Source organism: Oncorhynchus mykiss, chromosome 16, assembly GCF_057628025.1.
Source record: "Oncorhynchus mykiss isolate SJ-2025 chromosome 16, ASM5762802v1, whole genome shotgun sequence".
NCBI lineage: Eukaryota > Metazoa > Chordata > Actinopteri > Salmoniformes > Salmonidae > Oncorhynchus > Oncorhynchus mykiss.
In genome coordinates this window covers 59,173,332-59,193,735 of record NC_143037.1, presented here as the reverse complement: position 1 = coordinate 59,193,735, position 20,404 = coordinate 59,173,332, and the positions used below count along the sequence as shown (strand labels likewise).

Genomic DNA, 20,404 nt, shown 5'->3' with positions numbered 1-20,404 from the left:
TAACTACATTGAATGTTTTTATACAAACAGTTTGTTGGCCATATTTTACCCTTCCCTATGTCCTATGGTAGCAGGTGGTCATCTGCATGTCGGTCAGTGATGTCATTCTCTCTATTTCACAAGAACATTTCCAACTTTTCATACTGAAAGAACCTATTTTGATAACCAACGGTACAATATATACTCAAACGTTGATTAGACCAGGTTATGTAGCCTATAAATATAAGGGAACTAGCGCGCACGCAAGCTCTGGTGTATGTACAACCCCCTCTGGTGCTGGGGCGCAAAGCATTCATTTTAGGGAAGGGGTGGGTGAGTGATAAAGGATCCACCCCCTTTTTTAAATACTCTCCTAAAATGACATACCCAAATCTAAATGAAAGCAAACATGGAGCAGAATTATTTCTAGGCTATTTACCTACAGTGAGAAGCTGATCAGATGTCTTGAGATGGTTGAGAAACACACCTCTATGCAGTATTCTTGGTCATTTGTTTTGGTAAACAGTGATTAATGAAGTACAGTAGCCATGTCCTCCCATTTCCAATGTATGAAAAGTCACACCACTGAAAGCAGTGTCTTTTCAAAAACGTATTTGGCACGAAACATGCATAGCCAGTCTTCAAACACTTGCACCATGGGAAACACGAGTCTTAGTTTCTTAGAACGATGTAGACAAAAAAAATATATTTTCCAGTGTAACTCAACATCATTTGAAGTGCTTAAGCATGTGATAACTTTACAGGTTTGACATACACACCAATAACTACACATCTCATTTTCTTGACAGTGCAAGTTTAATTTGGTCAATACACAGGTTTACCATGTCATAACCCCCATCACCACACAAGACCCAGGAGTATTGTAATGTACTCTGACAACTCTAAACAGATGGAAAGATTCTTGAAAGTAAAAAAAAAACAACCAGATGTTTGCCAAACCGAGCTTCAAGCCTCCTTTGATTTTGCCTTCATGTGATCTGCTGTTAGATAATATCAATATGGAATTAGTAAAAAATAACTGGTACCATAAAATGTATATCCGAGAACATTAAGACAGAATTTCAGAACATTCAAATCTTATGAACATTGATATACTGTTTTAACGATTTAACAGATGAGGAGGAAAGGGGAAACATGTAAGTTTAAAGGCTAAGGTACTGAAACTTTTAACTGTTTCTCTGATCACTATCTATATGCCACAGGAGGCAGCTCACAAGAGGGAACCAAACAGAAATTGTAACCTGATCAACTAACTTCAAACACAGATCCATGAGGCGGGGGGTGTAAAACATTTGTCCGTTTAATTACACTTCATAACATTAGTCAACTGCTCATAAATGCCTTCACATGTATTGTTTTCTAGGTTGAGGATGATTACTATACAGTACTTCAGAACAAATCATGAATGCTTACTTGTAACAATTAATAGTAAAACAGGATATGCCAAGAGTGCAGCACTGCAAATGGAAGTGGAGACTGCTGCTCCGTACAACACTATAGACATTAACCTTCAGTGGACTGATTGGAAAAGAGCTCTGGATTTAAATATGGCTACTGACTCATGTACAGTGTTTTTACCCACTGCCTTATATTTCAAGATAGTCTTGATGATTCCTCCTGCCTTCCATCCCGACTTCCTGGATTTTGAGGCCTTTTATTCCAAATCAGGCATTTCTGAAAATAAAACCAATAATTAAAAATAATGTAAAGTAAACATGGTCAAAAAAATATACTTCTCATGGCACATTTTGCATCATTACATTTTCAGGGTTAAGGGATGTCGGGGTATAAAATGTCATTCGAAAGCTCAGTATCTGGTCAGAAAACATTTTGCTTACTTTCATCGTCACTATCTGCAGACTCGTCCTAAACAGGAATAGAAAAAAAGCATGCAATCAAGCGGAATATGACCATTGCAATTAAGGTTTTGCAAGTGCATATTGTGTCCCACACATTCTGAAGAGACACTGATCATTCATTAGCAAACCCATACACAAGAGGGACACGGCTAGCGTGAGACATGTTTTTGTATTAAGCCAAGTGATACTGAGGGAAAGAAGGAACTCCACAGAAAAGCTCTTACATCATCAACATCATCTAGATCAGGTAGGCAGTCTTCCCCTCCCATGTTGTTCATCATCTGCAATCAGAATCACACAGAACAGCCGGAAACAAATATCATCATGTTGGCATATATTACTTGTACAATCTTTGCCCAACCTTTCATACAGCATTCAAGTGCAAGTTCAGTTTGCCCTAGGGCCCTTACTTTAGCCATCGCTTCTTGTGTGTTGAATGCCATATCCCCATCTCCCCCCTCTGGGAAATTATCGAAGTTGCCTAGTTCCTCGTCTGAGTCGCCCTCCCAGTCCTTCCAGTTGTTAAAGTCGACGCTGAGCCAAGTTAACTGTTGAGGAATATCTTACATGACAAAAAGGCATTGCAGATGCTCGTTTGGAGGATGTCATCTTCCAGGCTCCTTACATGCATTTAGAGTTCAGTGTTCCAAAATCAATTATGTACCAAATACAGAAAATGTGCATTTAAATTAACTATATAGATATACTAGTTAAATATATAGATAACTAATATAACTACATACGAAAGTATGTGGACACCCCTATGTGGACACCCATTTCAGCCACACCCATTCCTGACAGGTGTATGAAATCAAGCACACATCCATGCAATCTCCATAAAACATTGGCAGTAGAATGGCCTTAATGAAAAGCAACATCAGCACAAGAATATTCTCAATATGCTTATTACTCTCAAATTTTGTAAACAAATTTGTTTCCATCCCTGTCAGGGAGCAGTTCTCCTGGAACTCTGTAGTGAGTATTACAACTGAGGACAGAATTATTTTACATGCTTCAGCACTCGCCAGTCCTGTTCTCTGAGCTTGTTGCCTAAAACTTCCTTGACATTACCACTTCACAAAAATAGCACTTAAAGTTGACTGGGGCAGCTCTAGCAGGGAAGACATTTGAACAACTGACTTGCTGGAAAGGTGGCATTCCATGACAGTGCCATGTTGAAAGTCACTGAGCTCTTCAGCACTGGCCATTCTACTGCCAATGTTTGTCTACGGAGATCGGATGGCGGTGTTCTCAATTGTATACATCCGCCAGCAACGGCTGAAATAGCCAAATCCGCTAATTTGAAAGGGTGTCAAGATACTTTTGGCCATTTAGTGTATATATTATGGAACAAAATATTATACACCATCACTAACCTTAGCCTTCTCTTTCGTTAGCCTAGGCCACGCTTTCCCAGGTTCAGCTTTTCTTAAACAGCACAACACTGACCGATCTGTGCGTTTGTGTATGGATTCCTGTGTGTACAAGAGAGATACATGAACATTTCCATGCTGCAAACCTAAGTCCCCTTAGTTATATCTTGTCAGATGCAATCTGCATCTTGTCCTGAAGACAATGCAATGAAGTTACTCACATTTTGATCAATGCCTTCGAAAAGGTCTACTTCGTTCTCATGTTTGACTTGATCAGTTCCTCCAAGACAACTGGTAAAGGGAGGGGTGAAAGGAAATTCAGCATAAATGTGACAAACTGAATTAGAGGAATTATCAAATGCCTAGAGCAGTTAGCCAAACTTCTCCTTTAAACCTCCACTGACAGAAGTTATAACTCACCTGAAAACAAACTTTGCTTCCTCGAAATTGATCTTGACATCCTTGCTGTCCGCTACGCAGAACTCGATGTAGACGGAGTCCCGCCTGTCATACCACTTAGCAGTCGCCGGATGCCTGGGAACACAGATGAAGAAACTCAATGAAAGACATCTGCAACGTTATCCCCCACAGTTAAGGTTAGCCGCTTACCCAATCAAAAGCCCTGGATTAACACAAGTTGGCGCTAAACTAGAGGATAGGGCTACTGCAGACAACCCTGAGTCTACGGCTGAGAACAGGAACAAGTTCAAGAAGTCCCGCTATGACCTCCGCAGTCATTAAACGAGCTAAAGGACAATATAGGAATAAGGTGGAATTATATTACACAGGCTTCGCCACTCGCCGCATGTGGCAGGGGCTACATCCATTGCGAATGACAAAAGACCCAGCGGTGATCTGCCCAGATACCTCTCTACCAGACAAACTCAATGGATTTTATGAACGCTTTGACCATGACATCCTTCCGAGTGTGAGGGCTGTCACTGACCCAGAAGATTGGGTGATCTCGCTCTGAGACCGACATACGTAAAGTCTTTAATCAGATCAATTCCACAAGGCCCGATGGTATTCCTGAGCATGTTCTCTGAGCATGCGCATAATAGTTGGCGGGTATAATCCCCACGTTTTAAGATGACCACTATCATTCTTGTTCTCAAGAACTCTAAGGCATCATGCCACAATGACTACCACTCTGTAGCACTCATCTGTAATCATAAGGTGCTTTGAGAGGCTGGTTATGGCACACATCAACTCCATCATCCCCGAAACACTAGACTCACTCCAATTTGCATACCGCCCCAACAGATCCATAGATGACAACCTCAATTGCACTCCACACTTTCCTCACCCACCTAGATAAGAGGAATACCAATGTGAGAATGCTGTTCATTGACTACAGCTCAGCATTCAACACCATTGTCCCCTCCAATCTCAGAACCCTGGGATTGATCATCTCCCTCTGCAACTGAATCCTGGACTTCCTGGTGGAGCGGCCCCAGGTGGTGAGGGTAGGCAACATCACCTCCACCACATTAACCCACGGATCAAGAGATTCAAGTTCATGTATGTCCAAATCACGAAAAACTCAACGGTCCACAAACATGCACAGTCGTGAAGGTGCGACAGCACCTCTTCCCCACCAGGAGATTGAAAAGGTTTGGCGTGAACCCTCAAAAAGTTGTACAGCTGTACCATTGGGAGCATCTTGACTGGCTGCATCACTGCTTGGTATGGCATTTTTTTTATTTAACTAGGCAAGTCAGTTAAGAACAAATTCTTATTTACAATGACGACCTACCAAAAAGGCAAAAGATCTCCTGCGGAGACAGGGGATTAAAAAAAATATTTAAAAAAATAAATAGGACAAAACGCACATCACAACAAGAGAACACAACTACATAAAGAGAGACTTAAGACAAGGCAGCAACACACAACACAGCATGGTAGCAACAACAAGGTAGCAGCACAAAATATGTTACAAACAGCAATAGCATTGCTCTCCGTCACATGGCGCTACAGATGGTGGTGCGGACAACCCATTACATCACTGGGGCCGAGCTCCCTGACCTGTGTATCAGGCAGTGTGAAAGGCCCGGGAAAAAAAGTTAAAATCCCAAGCCATAGACTTCTCTCTTCTTCCGCACAGCAAGCGGTACTGGTGCATCAAGTCCGATTAACAGGCTACTGACCAGCTTCTATCCCCATGCGACGGCAGGTATCCTAGTGGTTAGAACGCTGGGCCAGTAACCGATAGGTTGCTAGATCAAAACCCCGAGCTGACAATGTAAAAATCTGTCGTTCTGCCCCTAAACAAGGCAGTTAACCAACTGTTCCTAGGCCGTCATTGTAAATAAGGAGTTGTTCTTAACGGACTTGTCTAGTTAAATAAAATGTAAAAAGACACAAGACCGCTAAATAGGTACACAGACTGAGTTGACCTTTGTATTTTATTCTCTATGCACACTCACAGGGCCCTAAACACTAGGCACTCCAACACACTCCATAATTTGATCATGCACATTTATACTGACTCTACACACAATCATATACACTGCTGCTACTCTGTTTATCATATATTGTGATGCCTACTCACCTAGCCCTATACATATCTACCTCTCAGATTCAAAGTGTTTAAGTCACATGTACAGGCACGATTATAGGATACAGTGACAATCTTAGGCTTCAAGCTCCAACATGCTGGACTAAGTGAAATAAAATAACAGGCTAATAAAAAACCATAACCCTGCACATTGTAAATATGGTACTGGAACTGACCCTGTATATAGTATGCTTGCTTACTTTATCGTGTTTTTACATCTTGTTTTTGTTCTACCCTTTTATTTTTAGTATTATATTGTTATTTATTACTGCATTGTTGAGGTCAGAGATAGAGACATTAACTTGAAACGTGCAAACTCAACTGATATAAAAACATTAAATGTTTATGAAATTAGCTACTTCCTGCTTTAGTGTTCTCATGTGATGCTGTAGTGAAAAATAGCCCCAATGCACCAATGAATGATCAAGATTTGATTAAGGCCTGACTGACTAAATAGTGATCTAGATAGCTAAAGTTACACATTCCTTCCATATTCTTGTTCAAAGTCAAAAGTAAGCATTGTAGGCTGTCAATGACATGGGCTAAACCAGAGCTTTAAGACGACTTTTGCCCTCACTGCCTAAGATTAATCACATTTATCTTACCATACTGACAATTGATGTTAAATGCACTTCACTACTTTAGGACATCCATTAATGAGCATTATGTATCATTGGCTAGTTAGCCATCTCTCTTGGCTTCCTTACAGTTAGCAGCCGGCAGTAGGATGACCAACCTTTCATTTTGTTGAGATTAACTGGACATTATCTATGTGCATAGTATGTATGTAAACATTTTGTTAATTTAAACTGTCAGTCATTCATCATTAGAATAAAACTAAAGTTACTTATAATCAGAGCACTTCGCTAACTAGTGTGTTAGTAACCTTAACATGTCATGATTGGATTCAGTTCAAATGTGGGAAACAACCATGGGGATCGATCAACATGCTAATATAATAGTTAATTAATCAGTTGTGTTAGGTAACTAGCAAATATATTTTATAGCTAACGTTAACTCGGGGGGGGGGGGGGGGGTGGAATGCACACCACATGCCATGCGGTGCACTTGACCACTACCTAGCCAACTTCCATCATTAGCTAACTAACGTTAGATAACTAGCGTATATTTGGCTAGCAGGGGAATTTAGCCCATGACTGAACAATGTGAGCATAGAAAGAAACCTCGTTGTATTCAGTTTGGTTAAACAGTTTCTAAATCTGGTTAACGTTAGTAGCTAGTTCAATCCTTGCCGTTAGTTACTAGTACTAGCTTCTTTTTTTAAAACATTTATTTTCTAACGTTACTAGCTAGCTAGTTAGCAAATCAACTGATCGACATTCGCATGATTATATTCAATGACTTGCATTTAAATGAGCTAGCTTGGCAGCCAACAGATACCTAACAAGGCCCATCGTCGCTAGGCGTCCCTCCCGCCTTTCGTAAAAGCATGTTGGTATGCTAGGTAGCTAACTTGCCATAACCTTAACGAAACCAACGACGTTAGCTAGCTAGTGGCGCTAACGTGCTCTTGCGGACTACATTTTACAGAAGCTCGCAATTCATCAAACTTACATGTCTTGTTGTAGATGTGTGATAGCTTTCTCCTTGGGGATACAAAATTAATTTACAATACTGTCCTTATGGGGATTTCGTTTCAATGGGCTGTACAAAAATGTGCTATATCCATACACTGCAAAGCCACCGTTTCTATGAGTCGCGGACTGTGTATCTTCTTTTTCTGTGGATTTTATATCTCGGTTGGCAACCAACTTTAAGGTGCATTACCGCCACCAACTGGACTGGAGTGTGGACCAGAGACAGTGAAGGTCTAAATCCTCCCAAATAATATCGTCTTCCTAAGGAAACGAATTACATAATTAAATACCACATCCCCTGAAAAGGTCTTCAGCAGTTCATTTAATCCTGGCTCTTCAACCCCATTACTCCTCAAATCTAATAACAAGTGCACTGAAATAGAATTATGTTCCACTGTCTCCATCTCCTCCTGAATATGATCACACCTCCCAGTCGATGTTTCCCCACCACTTTCAATGTACTATTTAGCCCTGTGGGTGCCAGTCTCAGCCTGTAGACCTCCCTGCCCCCACCCTCTCCTGGATCTTATACAGGTGTCTTCTCTTACTATCACTGTTCCACAACTCTTGCCACTCATTTTTAACCACTGTTCTTATTAATCCCTTGACTTCTGCTTTACTGATTGATAATTCCATCTCAACATTAGGACGTTTAAGAGCCTGCTTGGCAATAATATCCACTTCCTCATTCCCATCTACTCCCACATGAGCTGGTACCCAGAGGAACGTCACAAATACCGCCATTTGTTTCACCCTATACAAACACTGCAAAACCTCATACAATACATCCTGTCTGCTCTAAGACATACATGAATTTAAGCGCATCAGTGCTGCACAGGAGTCAGAAGATGACTACCCTGTCTGGCCTCACCACCTCCACCCACTCTGCAGCCAATAGTATGGCCAACAACTCCCTTGTGTAAACAGATAAATCATCCGTTGCTCTTTTTGTCACTGCCACCTTAAATTCAGGAACACTAAAAGTTGCTTCTGTCTTCCCTGTTTTAGGGTCCGTAGATCCATCTGTGAATATGTTCAAGAAAGCATAGTGTTCTTAAATGTTCACTTACAACTGAATCTACTCCTTCCTCAACATCTCTTACCCTCTCAAGCAACCCTAGATCTATCACTGGTTGAGGAAGACATCAAGGTAGGATAGCAAGAAGAACCTCTGGTATTGCGACTACTTCTTTGATGAGGTTTAACGGCAGTTGGCATTCAATAAATGTTGCATTACCGCCACCTACTACACTGGAGTATTACACCTTTATACTTTGCTTAATTTAAAAATAAACTCTACCATCCAACTACACTCACAATTAAAAATAAATAAATACCATACTCCACTATTTAAATCTATTTAGTCCAACAGCCTGAAATAATGGGACACCACCACTTAACACACCCTGTAACTCTGACATCAAATCTTGCACACACAAAATACCTCTGCAGCTGCCACCACAACCTTTATTTCTGCGACTTATGTTCCATCCCTGCAGTACAGTTGATAACCATTGCTATAAATGCCAAAAATCCAATCTTACTGGAACATATATCACTTGTTGATTAATCCCTCTGTACTGGTACAGATATACAGTGCCCTCCACTAATATTGGCACCCATGGTAAACATGAGCAAAATGGGCTGTGAAAAATATTCTAAAAAATATTCACAAAAATCAAACCTTTAATTGAAGTAAAATGATTGAAAAAAATTGTGAAATAAATATTTCTCTCCAAAACATGTCTGCCACAATTACTGGCACCCCGAGAAATTCTTATAAGTAAAATCTAACTATATTCCCATTCATATTTTACGATTTTAAGTTCACCTGAGTGATTAGGAATGGTTAAGTGGTAAGCCATGACTTGGTGTTTCACTGGGGTATAAATATGAGGTGACACACAGGCCAAGTTCCCATAGCCATCAATCACTATGGGAAAGACCAGAGAATACAGTAATGATGTGCAACAAAAGATTGTTGAGCTGCACAAATCAGGAAATGGCTTTAAGAAAATATCTCAAACGGTTGAAAATGCCCATTTCCACAATCAGGGCAATAATTAAGAAGTTTAAAGCAACTGGAGAGGTTAACAATCGGCCTGAAAAAGAATGTATGTCTATATTGACCCCACGCACAGTGAGGAGGATAGTTAGAGTGGACAAAAAATCTCCAAGGATCACAGCTGGAGAATTGCAGACGTCAGTTGGGTCTTGGGGTCAGAAAGTCTCCAAAACTATTAACTACTGCCACCTACATAACCACAACTTGTTTAGGAGGGTTGCCATAAAAAGCCTTTGCTGTCATCAAACCACAAACTCAAGTGCCTACAGTTTGCCAAACATTACTGGATCTTTCAATGGGACCGGGTTCCATGGTCAGATGAGACCAAAATATAGCTTCTTTTTTTTTTTTTTTACACCAGAGGTGGGTTTGGCATAGACAGAAAGATAGCCATACAGGAAAGTATCTCATCCCCACTGTGAAGTATGGTGATGGATCTTTGATATTGTGGGGCTGTTCTTCTTCCAAAGGCCCTGGACAATTTGTTAGGATACATAGTATCATGGACTCAATTAAGTACCAGCAGATATTAAATCAAAACCTGACTGCTTCTAGAAGGAATCTTAAACTGAGCTGTGGTTGGATCTTCCAGCAGGACAATGAACCAAAGCACACCTCAAAATCAACACAAAAATGGTTCACTGATCACAGAATCAAGGTTTTGCCATGGCCGTCCCAGTCTCCTGACCTAAACCCCATAGAGAACTTGTTGGATGAGCTGAAGAGGACAGTCCACAATCGTGGACCTCAGAATCTGAAGGATTTGGAGAGATTCTGTATGGAGGAATGATCTCAGATCCCTTGCCATGTGTTCTCCAACCTCAATATGCATTATAGACTCAGAGCTGTTATCTTGGCAAAGGGAGGTTGTACAAAGTATTGAATGAAGGGGTGCCAATAATTGTGGCACACATATATGATAAAAATATTTGTTTTATGATAAGATTTTTTTTTCTCCTTTAAAATATTTGACTTTAATTTAAGGTTAGAGTTTTATGAATATATATAATACCAAGAGGATAAATATACATTTTTTTCACAGGCCGTTTTATTCATATTTACCAAGAGTGCCAATATTAGTGGAAGGCACTGTATACCACACTCCTTCCGTGGCCTCCAACGCAAGAGCAAACGCTAGTAAAACCAAATGCATGCTTTTCAACCATTCGCTGCCCGCCCAGCATCACTACTCTGGGAGGTTCTGACCTAGAATATGTGGACAACTACAAATACCTAGGTGTCTGGTTAGACTGTAAACTCTCCTTCCAGACTAATATCAAACATCACCAATCCAAAATCAAATCTAGAATCGTCTTTCTATTTCGCAACAAAGCCTCCTTCACTCGCGCTGCCAAACATACCCTAGTATAACTGACTATCAGACCGATCCTCGACTTTGGCAATGTCATCTACAAAATAGCTTCCAATACTCTACTCAGCAAACTGTATGCAGTCTAACACAGTGCCAACCGTTTTGTTACCAAAGCCCCTTATACCACCCACCACCAATCGCTACATATTCGTCGCCAGACCCCCTGGCTCCAGGTCATCTATAAGTCTATGCTAGGTAAAGCGCCGCCTTACCTAGGCTCACTGGTCACGATAACAACACCCACCCGTAGCACCCGCTCCAGCAGGTATGTCTCACTGGTCATCCCCAAAGCCAGCACCTCCTTTGGCCACCTTTCCTTCCAGTTCTCTGCTGCCAGTGACTGAAACGAATTGCAAAAAAATCGCTGAGGCTGGAGATTTATATTTCCCTCACTAACTTTAAACCTCAACCATCTGAGCAGCTAACCGATCGCTGCAGCTGTACATAGTCCATCTGTAAATAGCCCACCCAATCTACCTACCTCATCCCCATATTGTTTTTATTTACTTTTCTGCTCTTTTGCACACCAGTATCACTACTTGCACATCATCATCTGCACATCTATCACTCCAGTGTTAATCTGCTAAATTCTAATTACTTCGTTACTATGGCCTATTTATTGCCTTACCTCCTCATACCATTTGCACACACTGTATTTAGAAGTTCTTTTTTTCTATTGTGTTATTGACTGTGCGCTTGTTTATTCTGTGTAACTCTGTGTTGCTGTTTGTGTCACTGCTTTGCTTTATCTTGGCCAGGTTGCAGTTGTAAATGAGAACATGTTCTCAACTAGCTTACCTGGTTAAATAAAGCTGGAAGAAAAAATAATAATAATAATAATTTTTAACAATTAAAAACACACCACTCCTTTCATGATCCCTCCCCCTTGACCCATCTTCCTCTACTTTCTTCACTGCCTCAGAATATTACAACTCCTGCACTACTCTAACCCTGGAAACATCAACCTGCCTCTCTCGCACAGGACATTTCTGGTCCCCAGCCCCATGGGCACCCATACAATTAACACGTACCACTACTTTCCCCAATGCTACACATTCCTTTGTCTCATTCCCTTCTGCACACTTCCCTCCTACACACTGCTGCCACATGCCCATAAGCTTGACACCTGTAACAACGTAATGTATTCGGCACAAAAGCTCGTACAGGATAATATATATATCCTAACATTACTTTGTTGGGCAAAGACTCAACCTCAAAACTGAAAAGAACAGACAATGACTCTGTTTCACCACTCACCCCACCCTGTCTGCGTTGCACCAAACTACGAGCATCACAAACACCAGGAATCAATCTTCCCCTTTAGTTGGTCAGCTTTCACATTTACTGCTGCCCCAGTAATCACTCCATTCAATGTTGGCCTTTTCTTTAGAGCAAAACAAGTCACATGTCTTGCCCCCATTCGTTTAACATGGAGCACCTGCTCCCTCTGACCAACAGAAACACAAACAATTATCACAAGACCACTTCTGGTTACCCTCACCAATTCCACAGAATCCAAATCTGTTACAACCCCTCTGAAACCACAAATGGATCAGACAAAAATGGATCACTTTTTCAAAAAACTTCCCTCCTACTGTCAGACTCATCTTTATCCGGACCCTCGGTGCAACCCTCAGGCTCTGAGAACTTCACACCTACCACCTCCAATACTTCACCCTCATTCACTTAAATTTCTCCTCGTCTTCAACTCACTCTACCATTCTTTTTTAACAAACCATCTCCCTTAATCGACTCAAGCTCACCCACTTCCTCCTGCTCTCTCTTAGAACTCCTCTGCCTCTCTTTTCCCCGTCATTCCTCCTCTGTATGGTATTGCGACTGATAGCGTGTTCAAAACAACTGGGAACTTGGCACCACCAATGACGCCATGACTCGGCTAATGCAAATGTAACGTTTCTAGAACATTCCAATAAATCTAATAACATAACATTGCATTTGTCACATGCTTAGTAGACAACAGGTGTAACAGTGAAATGATTATGCCTCGTTAAATACAAACGGGTACTCGGACCTCGGAAATCTCCGACTTCCGACTTCAGTGCAATCAAGACAACTGTGAAAGCTGAAAAAACGAGTGGGAAAAGTGATTTTGAACAGTCATCCAAATCAGAATCCCAAGTCTGGAACTCGGGCCTCTTTCTAGAGCTCCGGCTTTCTGACCTGAAGATCACCGGCGTCATGATTTTTCGAGTTCCCAGTTGTCTTGAAAGCACCATTACTTGCGGTTCCTTTTCCAACAATGTAATAGTATCCAGCTGAGCAGCCTGTGACTAAAAGTAGCCCGTCACTAAAACCAATCCTATCGCCATCTACTGGCCGTGGTTAATCCCTACAACACACATGAACTTCTCTTTCCTAGATTCCTTTCTGCTTTCTTTTCCTCCTTTCCTAGCTTCCTAGGAAAAGGGAGCAAGTAAAGAAAGGAATTAGGGAAAGAGGAACGGGAAGTAGGGAAGGAAAGGTAGCAAGGAAAATAGGAAAGGCAGAACAGAAATTGAGCTAGGAAGAGGTAAGGAAAGAAGGAAATTAATCTAGGAAAGAAAAATAGTAAAGGAAAGGGAGCTAGGAAAAGAGGAAGGGTCCTAGGAAAGGAGATAGGGAAGGAAAGGAGGTTAGAAAAGGAAGCTAGTCTATTAGGAAATGAAGCTAGGAAAGGAGGAAATGGGAGCAAGGAAAAGAGGAAAGGAAAGTTAGCAAGAAAAGGAGGAAATTAATTTAGGATATAAGAGGATTTCACATGTAAGTGGTAGGGATCAATGACGGTATATATGAAAGGATAAAGCCATCGATTACGTGACACCAATTATTTTCTATGTGAAGACTCAAATAGCGAAATCAAGCCAAAGTCAGTTAAAATGGTGTCTCATGGAGACACAACATGCAGTTTGAGATACTCCAGGAAAAGATGTTGCAGGGTAGCTCAGTGTTGCTGCCCAATCTCATTGAGTACCTGAAGTTGAAGGCCGACTGGGGTACAGTAGGCTACCATTAGAAATAATTATTTACACAAAGATTTTTCCATTCACTATAGATGGGTTAGCTGACAACACGAAGATTATGCACGTGCGTTGATGGGGAAGAAGTCCATCTGTAGTTATGATTCTGGATGGTCAGATAGCAAGCAACAATGACATGAAGCTGCCATGTGGGGAATCATAGGTCCATCTTGTTATTGATACAATGTCTTGTTTTGAGGAGCTCACCGGTGCTAAATTCCTGCACTTCAAATTTTCAACTTCTCCTGCACCTAAATATAAACAGTACCAGCACCTACAATTATTGCCGGCGCCTATTTTGGTCCAAGTCAAGCACTGCTCGTCATGTCTATGCTAAAATTAGCTAGTTAGTTAACCAACAACTATGTACTTGAAAGAAATACTCATTGTGCAAATGTATTTACGTTTTAAATACGGGTGAAAGTAGATTAAAAAATACCGGTAGGTCAGGGACAACCAAGCGCACACATTTTATTAATAGCCTAGGTGTAATACAGTGGAGGCTGGTGGGAGGAGCTATAGGAGGACGGGCTCATTGTAACGGCTGGAATGGAATTCATGGAACGGAGTCGAACATATGGTTTCCATGTTTGATGTGTTCAATACCGTGCCATCTTTATTCAATTCCAGCTATTAAAATGAGCCTGTCCTCCTATAGCTTCTTACACCAGCTTCCTCTGGTGTGATCATAGAAACCCTATTAATTTCATATGATCTCTGTAGGCCTTAAAAGTGATATGACAAACATGTATTAGCTTTTAATGTGGCATAAGCACAACCAGTATTGATGTTTTCATTTGATTGTCTAATAAAATAGAAGATTATTTAGTGTAGAGGTGCTGACTAAGGGTTAATAAACTAAGCTATAAAAAAAAAAAATAAAGACAAAAGGGAGTCATCTATCTCATCACCTGTTCATGTGGGAAAGCCTACATAGAACAAATTAAAACACAATTAAAACAAAGCATAGCTGAACAGCGCAGCTCAATCAGGTGTAAGAACACCGACTATCCAGTAGCAGCTCACTTTGTTGAAGCTAACCATCCCATCTCCTCTCTCAAATACACAGGGATTGATCAAATTTCTCTACCAAGGAGAGGTAACATTGAGATCCTACCTACAACTAGAGGGAGGCCAACTGGATATCTTATTTAAAAACATTGACCCCTTAGTGGTCTGAATTTTGACTTCAGCCCTTTTTATGAAGAATTATATTTTCCATTAAAAAAAAAGTCTAAATTAATATATTCTTTCTACAGTTAATCAGTATACACCCAATATGTTCACCCTGTTGATGCTTATTATGCATTATGGTTGAACCGAAAGATTGTAAACAAAATGTGAAATTAAATGAACCTCTACAGGATCGGTGGGTCCCCCGTGGTATAGCTGAGCTAACGTAGGCTAATGTGATTAGCATGAGGTTGTACGTACAGTGCCTTGCGAAAGTATTCGGCCCCCTTGAACTTTGCGACCTTTTGCCACATTTCAGGCTTCAAACAAAGATATAAAACTTTATTTTTTTGTGAAGAATCAACAACAAGTGGGACACAATCATTAAGTGGAACGACATTTATTGGATATTTCAAACTTTAACAAATCAAAAACTGAAAAATTGGGCGTGCAAAATTATTCAGCCCCTTTACTTTCAGTGCAGCAAACTCTCTCCAGAAGTTCAGTGAGGATCTCTGAATGATCCAATGTTGACCTAAATGACTAATGATGATAAATACAATCCACCTGTGTGTAATCAAGTCTCCGTATAAATGCACCTGCACTGTGATAGTCTCAGAGGTCCGTTAAAAGCACAGAGAGCATCATGAAGAACAAGGAACACACCAGGCAGGTCCGAGATACTGTTGTGAAGAAGTTTAAAGCCGGATTTGGATACAAAAAGATTTCCCAAGCTTTAAACATCCCAAGGAGCACTGTGCAAGCGATAATATTGAAATGGAAGGAGTATCAGACCACTGCAAATCTACCAAGACCTGGCCGTCCCTCTAAACTTTCAGCTCATACAAGGAGAAGACTGATCAGAGATGCAGCCAAGAGGCCCATGATCACTCTGGATGAACTGCAGAGATCTACAGCTGAGGTGGGAGACTCTGTCCATAGGACAACAAATCAGTCGTATATTGCACAAATCTGGCCTTTATGGAAGAGTGGCAAGAAGAAAGCCATTTCTTAAAGATATCCATAAAAAGTGTTGTTTAAAGTTTGCCACAAGCCACCTGGGAGACACACCAAACATGTGGAAGAAGGTGCTCTGGTCAGATGAAACCAAAATTGAACTTTTTGGCAACAATGCAAAACGTTATGTTTGGCATAAAAGCAACACAGCTGAACACACCATCCCCACTGTCAAACATGGTGGTGGCAGCATCATGGTTTGGGCCTGCTTTTCTTCTGCAGGGACAGGGAAGATGGTTAAAATTGATGGGAAGATGGATGGAGCCAAATACAGGACCATTCTGGAAGAGAACCTGATGGAGCAAAATACCTGAGACTGGGACGGAGATTTGTCTTCCAACAAGACAATGATCCAAAACATAAAGCAAAATCTACAATGGAATGGCTCAAAAATAAAACATATCCAGGTGTTAGAATGGCCAAGTCAAAGTCCAGACCTGAATCCAATCGAGAATCTGTGGAAAGAACTGAAAACTGCTGTTCACAAATGCTCTCCATCCAACCTCACTGAGCTCGAGCTGTTTTGCAAGGAGGAATGGGGAAAAAATTTCAGTCTCTCGATGTGCAAAACTGATAGACATACCCCAAGCGACTTACAGCTGTAATCACAGCAAAAGGTGGCGCTACAAAGTATTAACTTAAGGGGGCAGAATAATTTTGCACGCCCAATTTTTCAGTTTTTGATTTGTTAAAAAAGTTTGAAATATCCAATTAATGTTGTTCCACTTCATGATTGTGTCCCACTTGTTGTTGATTCTTCACAAAAAAATACAGTTTTATATCTTTATGTTTGAAGCCTGAAATGTGGCAAAAGGTCGCAAAGTTCAAGGGGGCCGAATACTTTCGCAAGGCACTAACAAGAACATTTCCCAGCACATAGATATACCTGATATTGGCAGAACAATGACATTTGTTAAACTGCACTGTCCAATATACAGTACCTATTACAATGAAAGAACACCGTGCTATTGTTTGAGGAGAGTGCACAGTTATGAACTTGAACTGTTTTTAATAAACCAATTTGGCACATTTGGGCAGTGTTGATACAACATTTTGAACAAAAATGTAATAGTTCATTGGATCAGTCTAAAACTTTGCACACACTGCTGCCATCTAGTGGCCAACATTTAAATCGTGCCTGGGTTGGAATAATACATTATGGCCTCTCTTGCATTTCAAAGATGGTACAAAAACAAAAATCTTTGAATGATCTTTTACCAGATCTAATGTGTTATATTTTCCCACATTTCTTTGCTTGACATCATGGGAAAAATCAAAAGAAAATCAGCCAAGATCTCAGAAAGAAAATTGAAGACCACAAGTCTGGTTCATCCTTGGCAGCTTTTTCCCAAACGCTTGAAGGTACCACGTTCATCTTTACAAACAATAGCACGCAAGCATAAACACCATGGGACCACGCAGCCTTCAGCCTTCATTCCGCTCAGGAAGGAGACCCGTTCTGTCTCCTAGAGATGAACATACTTTGGTGCGAAAAGTGCAAATCAATCCCAGAACAACAGCAAAGGACCATGTGAAGATGCTGGAAGAAACCGGTACAAAAGTATCTATACGCACAGTAAAACGAGTCCTATATCGACATAACCTGAAAGGATGCTCAGCAAGGAAGAAGCCACTGCTCCAAAACCACCATAAAAAGCTAGACTACGGTTTGCAACTGCACATGGGAACAAAGATAGTACTTTTTGGATAAATGTCCTCTGGACTGATGAAACAAAAATAGAACTGTTTGGCCATAATGACCATCAATATGTTTAAAGGAAAAAGGGGGAGGCTTGCAAGCCGAAGAACACCATCCCAACTGTGAAGCATGGGGGTGGCAGCATCATGTTGTGGGGGTGCTTGGCTGCAGGAGGGACTGGTGCACTTCTCAACCTAGATGACATGAGGGAGGAAAATTGAAGCAAAATCTCAAGACAAGACATCAGTCAGGAAGTTAAAGCTTGGTCGCAAATGGGTCTTCCAAATGGACAATGACCCCAAGTATATTTCCAAAGTTGTGGCAAAATGCCTTAAGGACAACAAAGTCAAGGTATTGGAATGGCCATCACAAAGCCCTGACCTCAAATCTATAGAACATTTGTTGGCAGAACTGAAAAAAACTTGTGTGAACAAGGAGGCCTACAAACATGACTCAGTTACACCAGCTCTGTCAGGAGGAATGGGCCAAAATTCACCCAACTTATTGTGGGAAGCTTGTGGAAGGCTACCTGCAACGTTTGACCCAAGTTAAACAATTTAAATGCAATTAAATACTAATTGAGTGGATGTAAACTTCTGACCCACTGGGCATGTGATGAAAGAAATAAAAGCTGAATTCAAATCATTCTCTACTATTATTCTGACATTTCACATTCTTAAAATACAGTGGTGATCCTAACTGACCCAAGAATGGGTCAGGATTTACTTGGATTAATGTCAGGAATTATGAAAAACTGAGTTTAAATGTATTTGGTTAATGTTTATGTAAACGAGATATTTCATTTTCAATAAAGTTGCAAACATTTCTCAAAACATGTTTTCACTTTGTCATTATGGGGTAGTGTGTAGATGAGTGAGAAAATCCATCAATATAATTCACTTTGAATTCAGGCTGTAACTCAATGTGGATTAAGTCCAGGGATATGAATACATTCTAAAGACACTATAGCCAAGATATCATTACCTATTGTAATGATATTATTTCTTTCGCTGCATTGTTGGGAAGGGCCCGTATGTATTTCACTGTTCTACAGTCATGGCCAAAAGTTGAGAGCGACACAAATATTAATTTTCACAGTCTGCTGCCTCAGTTTGTATGATGGTAATTTGCATATACTCCAGAATGTTATGAAGAGTGATCAGATGAATTGCAATTAATTGCTAAGTCCCTCTTTGCCATGCAAATGAACTGAATCCCCCAAACACATTTCCACTGGGTCACTAAAGGACCACCTGACATGTCAGTGATTCTCTCGTTAACACAGGTGTGAGTTGACGAGGACAAGGCTGGAGATCACTCATGCTGATTGAGATCAAATAACAGAACGGAAGCTTCAAAAGGAGGGTGGTGCTCTGTCAAGCATGGTTACCTACAAAGAAACACATGCAGTCATCATTGCTTTGCACAAAAAGGGCTTCACAGGCAAGGATATTGCTGCCAGTAAGATTGCACCTAAATCAACCATTTATCGGATCAAGAACTCCAAGAAGAGGGGTTCAATTGTTGTGAAGAAGGCTTCAGGGCACTCAAGAAAGTCCAGAAAGCGCCAGGACCATTCCCTAAAGTTGATTCAGCTGCAGGATCGGGGCACCACCAGTACAGAGCTTGCTCAGGAATGGCAGCAGGTAGGTGCATCTGCACGCACAGTGAGGTGAAGACTTTTGGAGGATGGCCTGGTGTCAAGGGCAGCAAAGAAACCACTTCTCTCCAGGAAAATCATCAGGGACAGCCTGATATTCTGCAAAAGGTACAGGGACTGGACTGCTGAGGACTGGGGTAAAGTCATTTTCTCTGATGAATCCCCTTTGATTGTTTGGGGCATTCGGGAAAAAGTTTGTCCGGAAAAAACAAGGTGAGCGGTACCATCAGTCCTGTGTCATGCCAACAGTAAAGCACCCTGAGACCATTCATGTGTGGGGTTGCTTCTCAGCCAAGGGAGTGGGCTCACTCACAATTTTGCCTAAAACACAGCCATGAATAAAGAATGGCACCAACACATCCTCCGAGAGCAACTTCTCCCAACCATCCAGGAACAGTTTGGCGACAAACAATGCCTTTTCCAGCATGATGGAGCACCTTGCCATAAGGCAAAAGTGATAACTAAGTGGCTCAGGGAACAAAACATCAATATTTTGGGTCCTTGACCAGGAAACTCCCCAGACCTTAATCCCATTGAGAACTTGTGGTCAATCCTCAAGAGGCAGGTGGACAAACCCCACAAATTCGGACAAACTCCAAGCATTGATTATGCAAGAATGGGCTGCCATCAGTTAGGATGTGGCCCAGAAGTTAATTGACAGCATGCCAGGGTGGATTGCAGAGGTCTTGAAAAAGGATCAACACTGCAACTATTCACTCTTTGTATCAACTTCATGTAATTGTCAATGAAAGCCTGACACTTATGAAATGCTTGTAATTACACTTCAGTATTCCATAGTAACATCTGACACATATCTATAGACACTGAAGTAGTAAACTGTGGAAATTAATGAGTCATTCGCAAAACTTTTGGCCACGACTGTACACCTGTACACAAAGCATTTCACAAGATTTGATGCCAAACAACCCACCCGTCTAGAATGGGGGATCCTGTTTCCTGTCAATGCCTGCAGTACCACGGTCGGCCTTGAACATCCGTGGCTTCCAAGAGAGG

At 41.1% G+C, this 20,404-nt stretch overlaps 1 protein-coding gene across 1 annotated transcript; it reads right to left on the bottom strand.

Moving 5' to 3' along the window:
• Positions 1 to 776: 776 nt before the first annotated feature.
• LOC110492374 (prostaglandin E synthase 3) lies at positions 777 to 7,536 on the bottom strand. Its single transcript, XM_021566632.3, has 8 exons — positions 7,365 to 7,536; positions 3,653 to 3,766; positions 3,454 to 3,523; positions 3,236 to 3,334; positions 2,270 to 2,407; positions 2,084 to 2,140; positions 1,839 to 1,866; positions 777 to 1,674 (listed from the first exon to the last, which is right to left on the bottom strand). Coding segments are annotated over exons 1-8 (528 nt in total). The 5' UTR covers positions 7,367 to 7,536; the 3' UTR covers positions 777 to 1,654.
• Positions 7,537 to 20,404: the final 12,868 nt, after the last annotated feature.

Coding starts and splice junctions, on each gene's coding strand:
- LOC110492374 (XM_021566632.3), bottom strand. Junction 1,867..2,083: donor ATCTAGATGATGTTGATGAT/GTAAGAGCTTTT, acceptor ATTCCTGTTTAG/GACGAGTCTGCAGATAGTGA. Junction 1,675..1,838: donor TGCAGATAGTGACGATGAAA/GTAAGCAAAATG, acceptor TTTTATTTTCAG/AAATGCCTGATTTGGAATAA.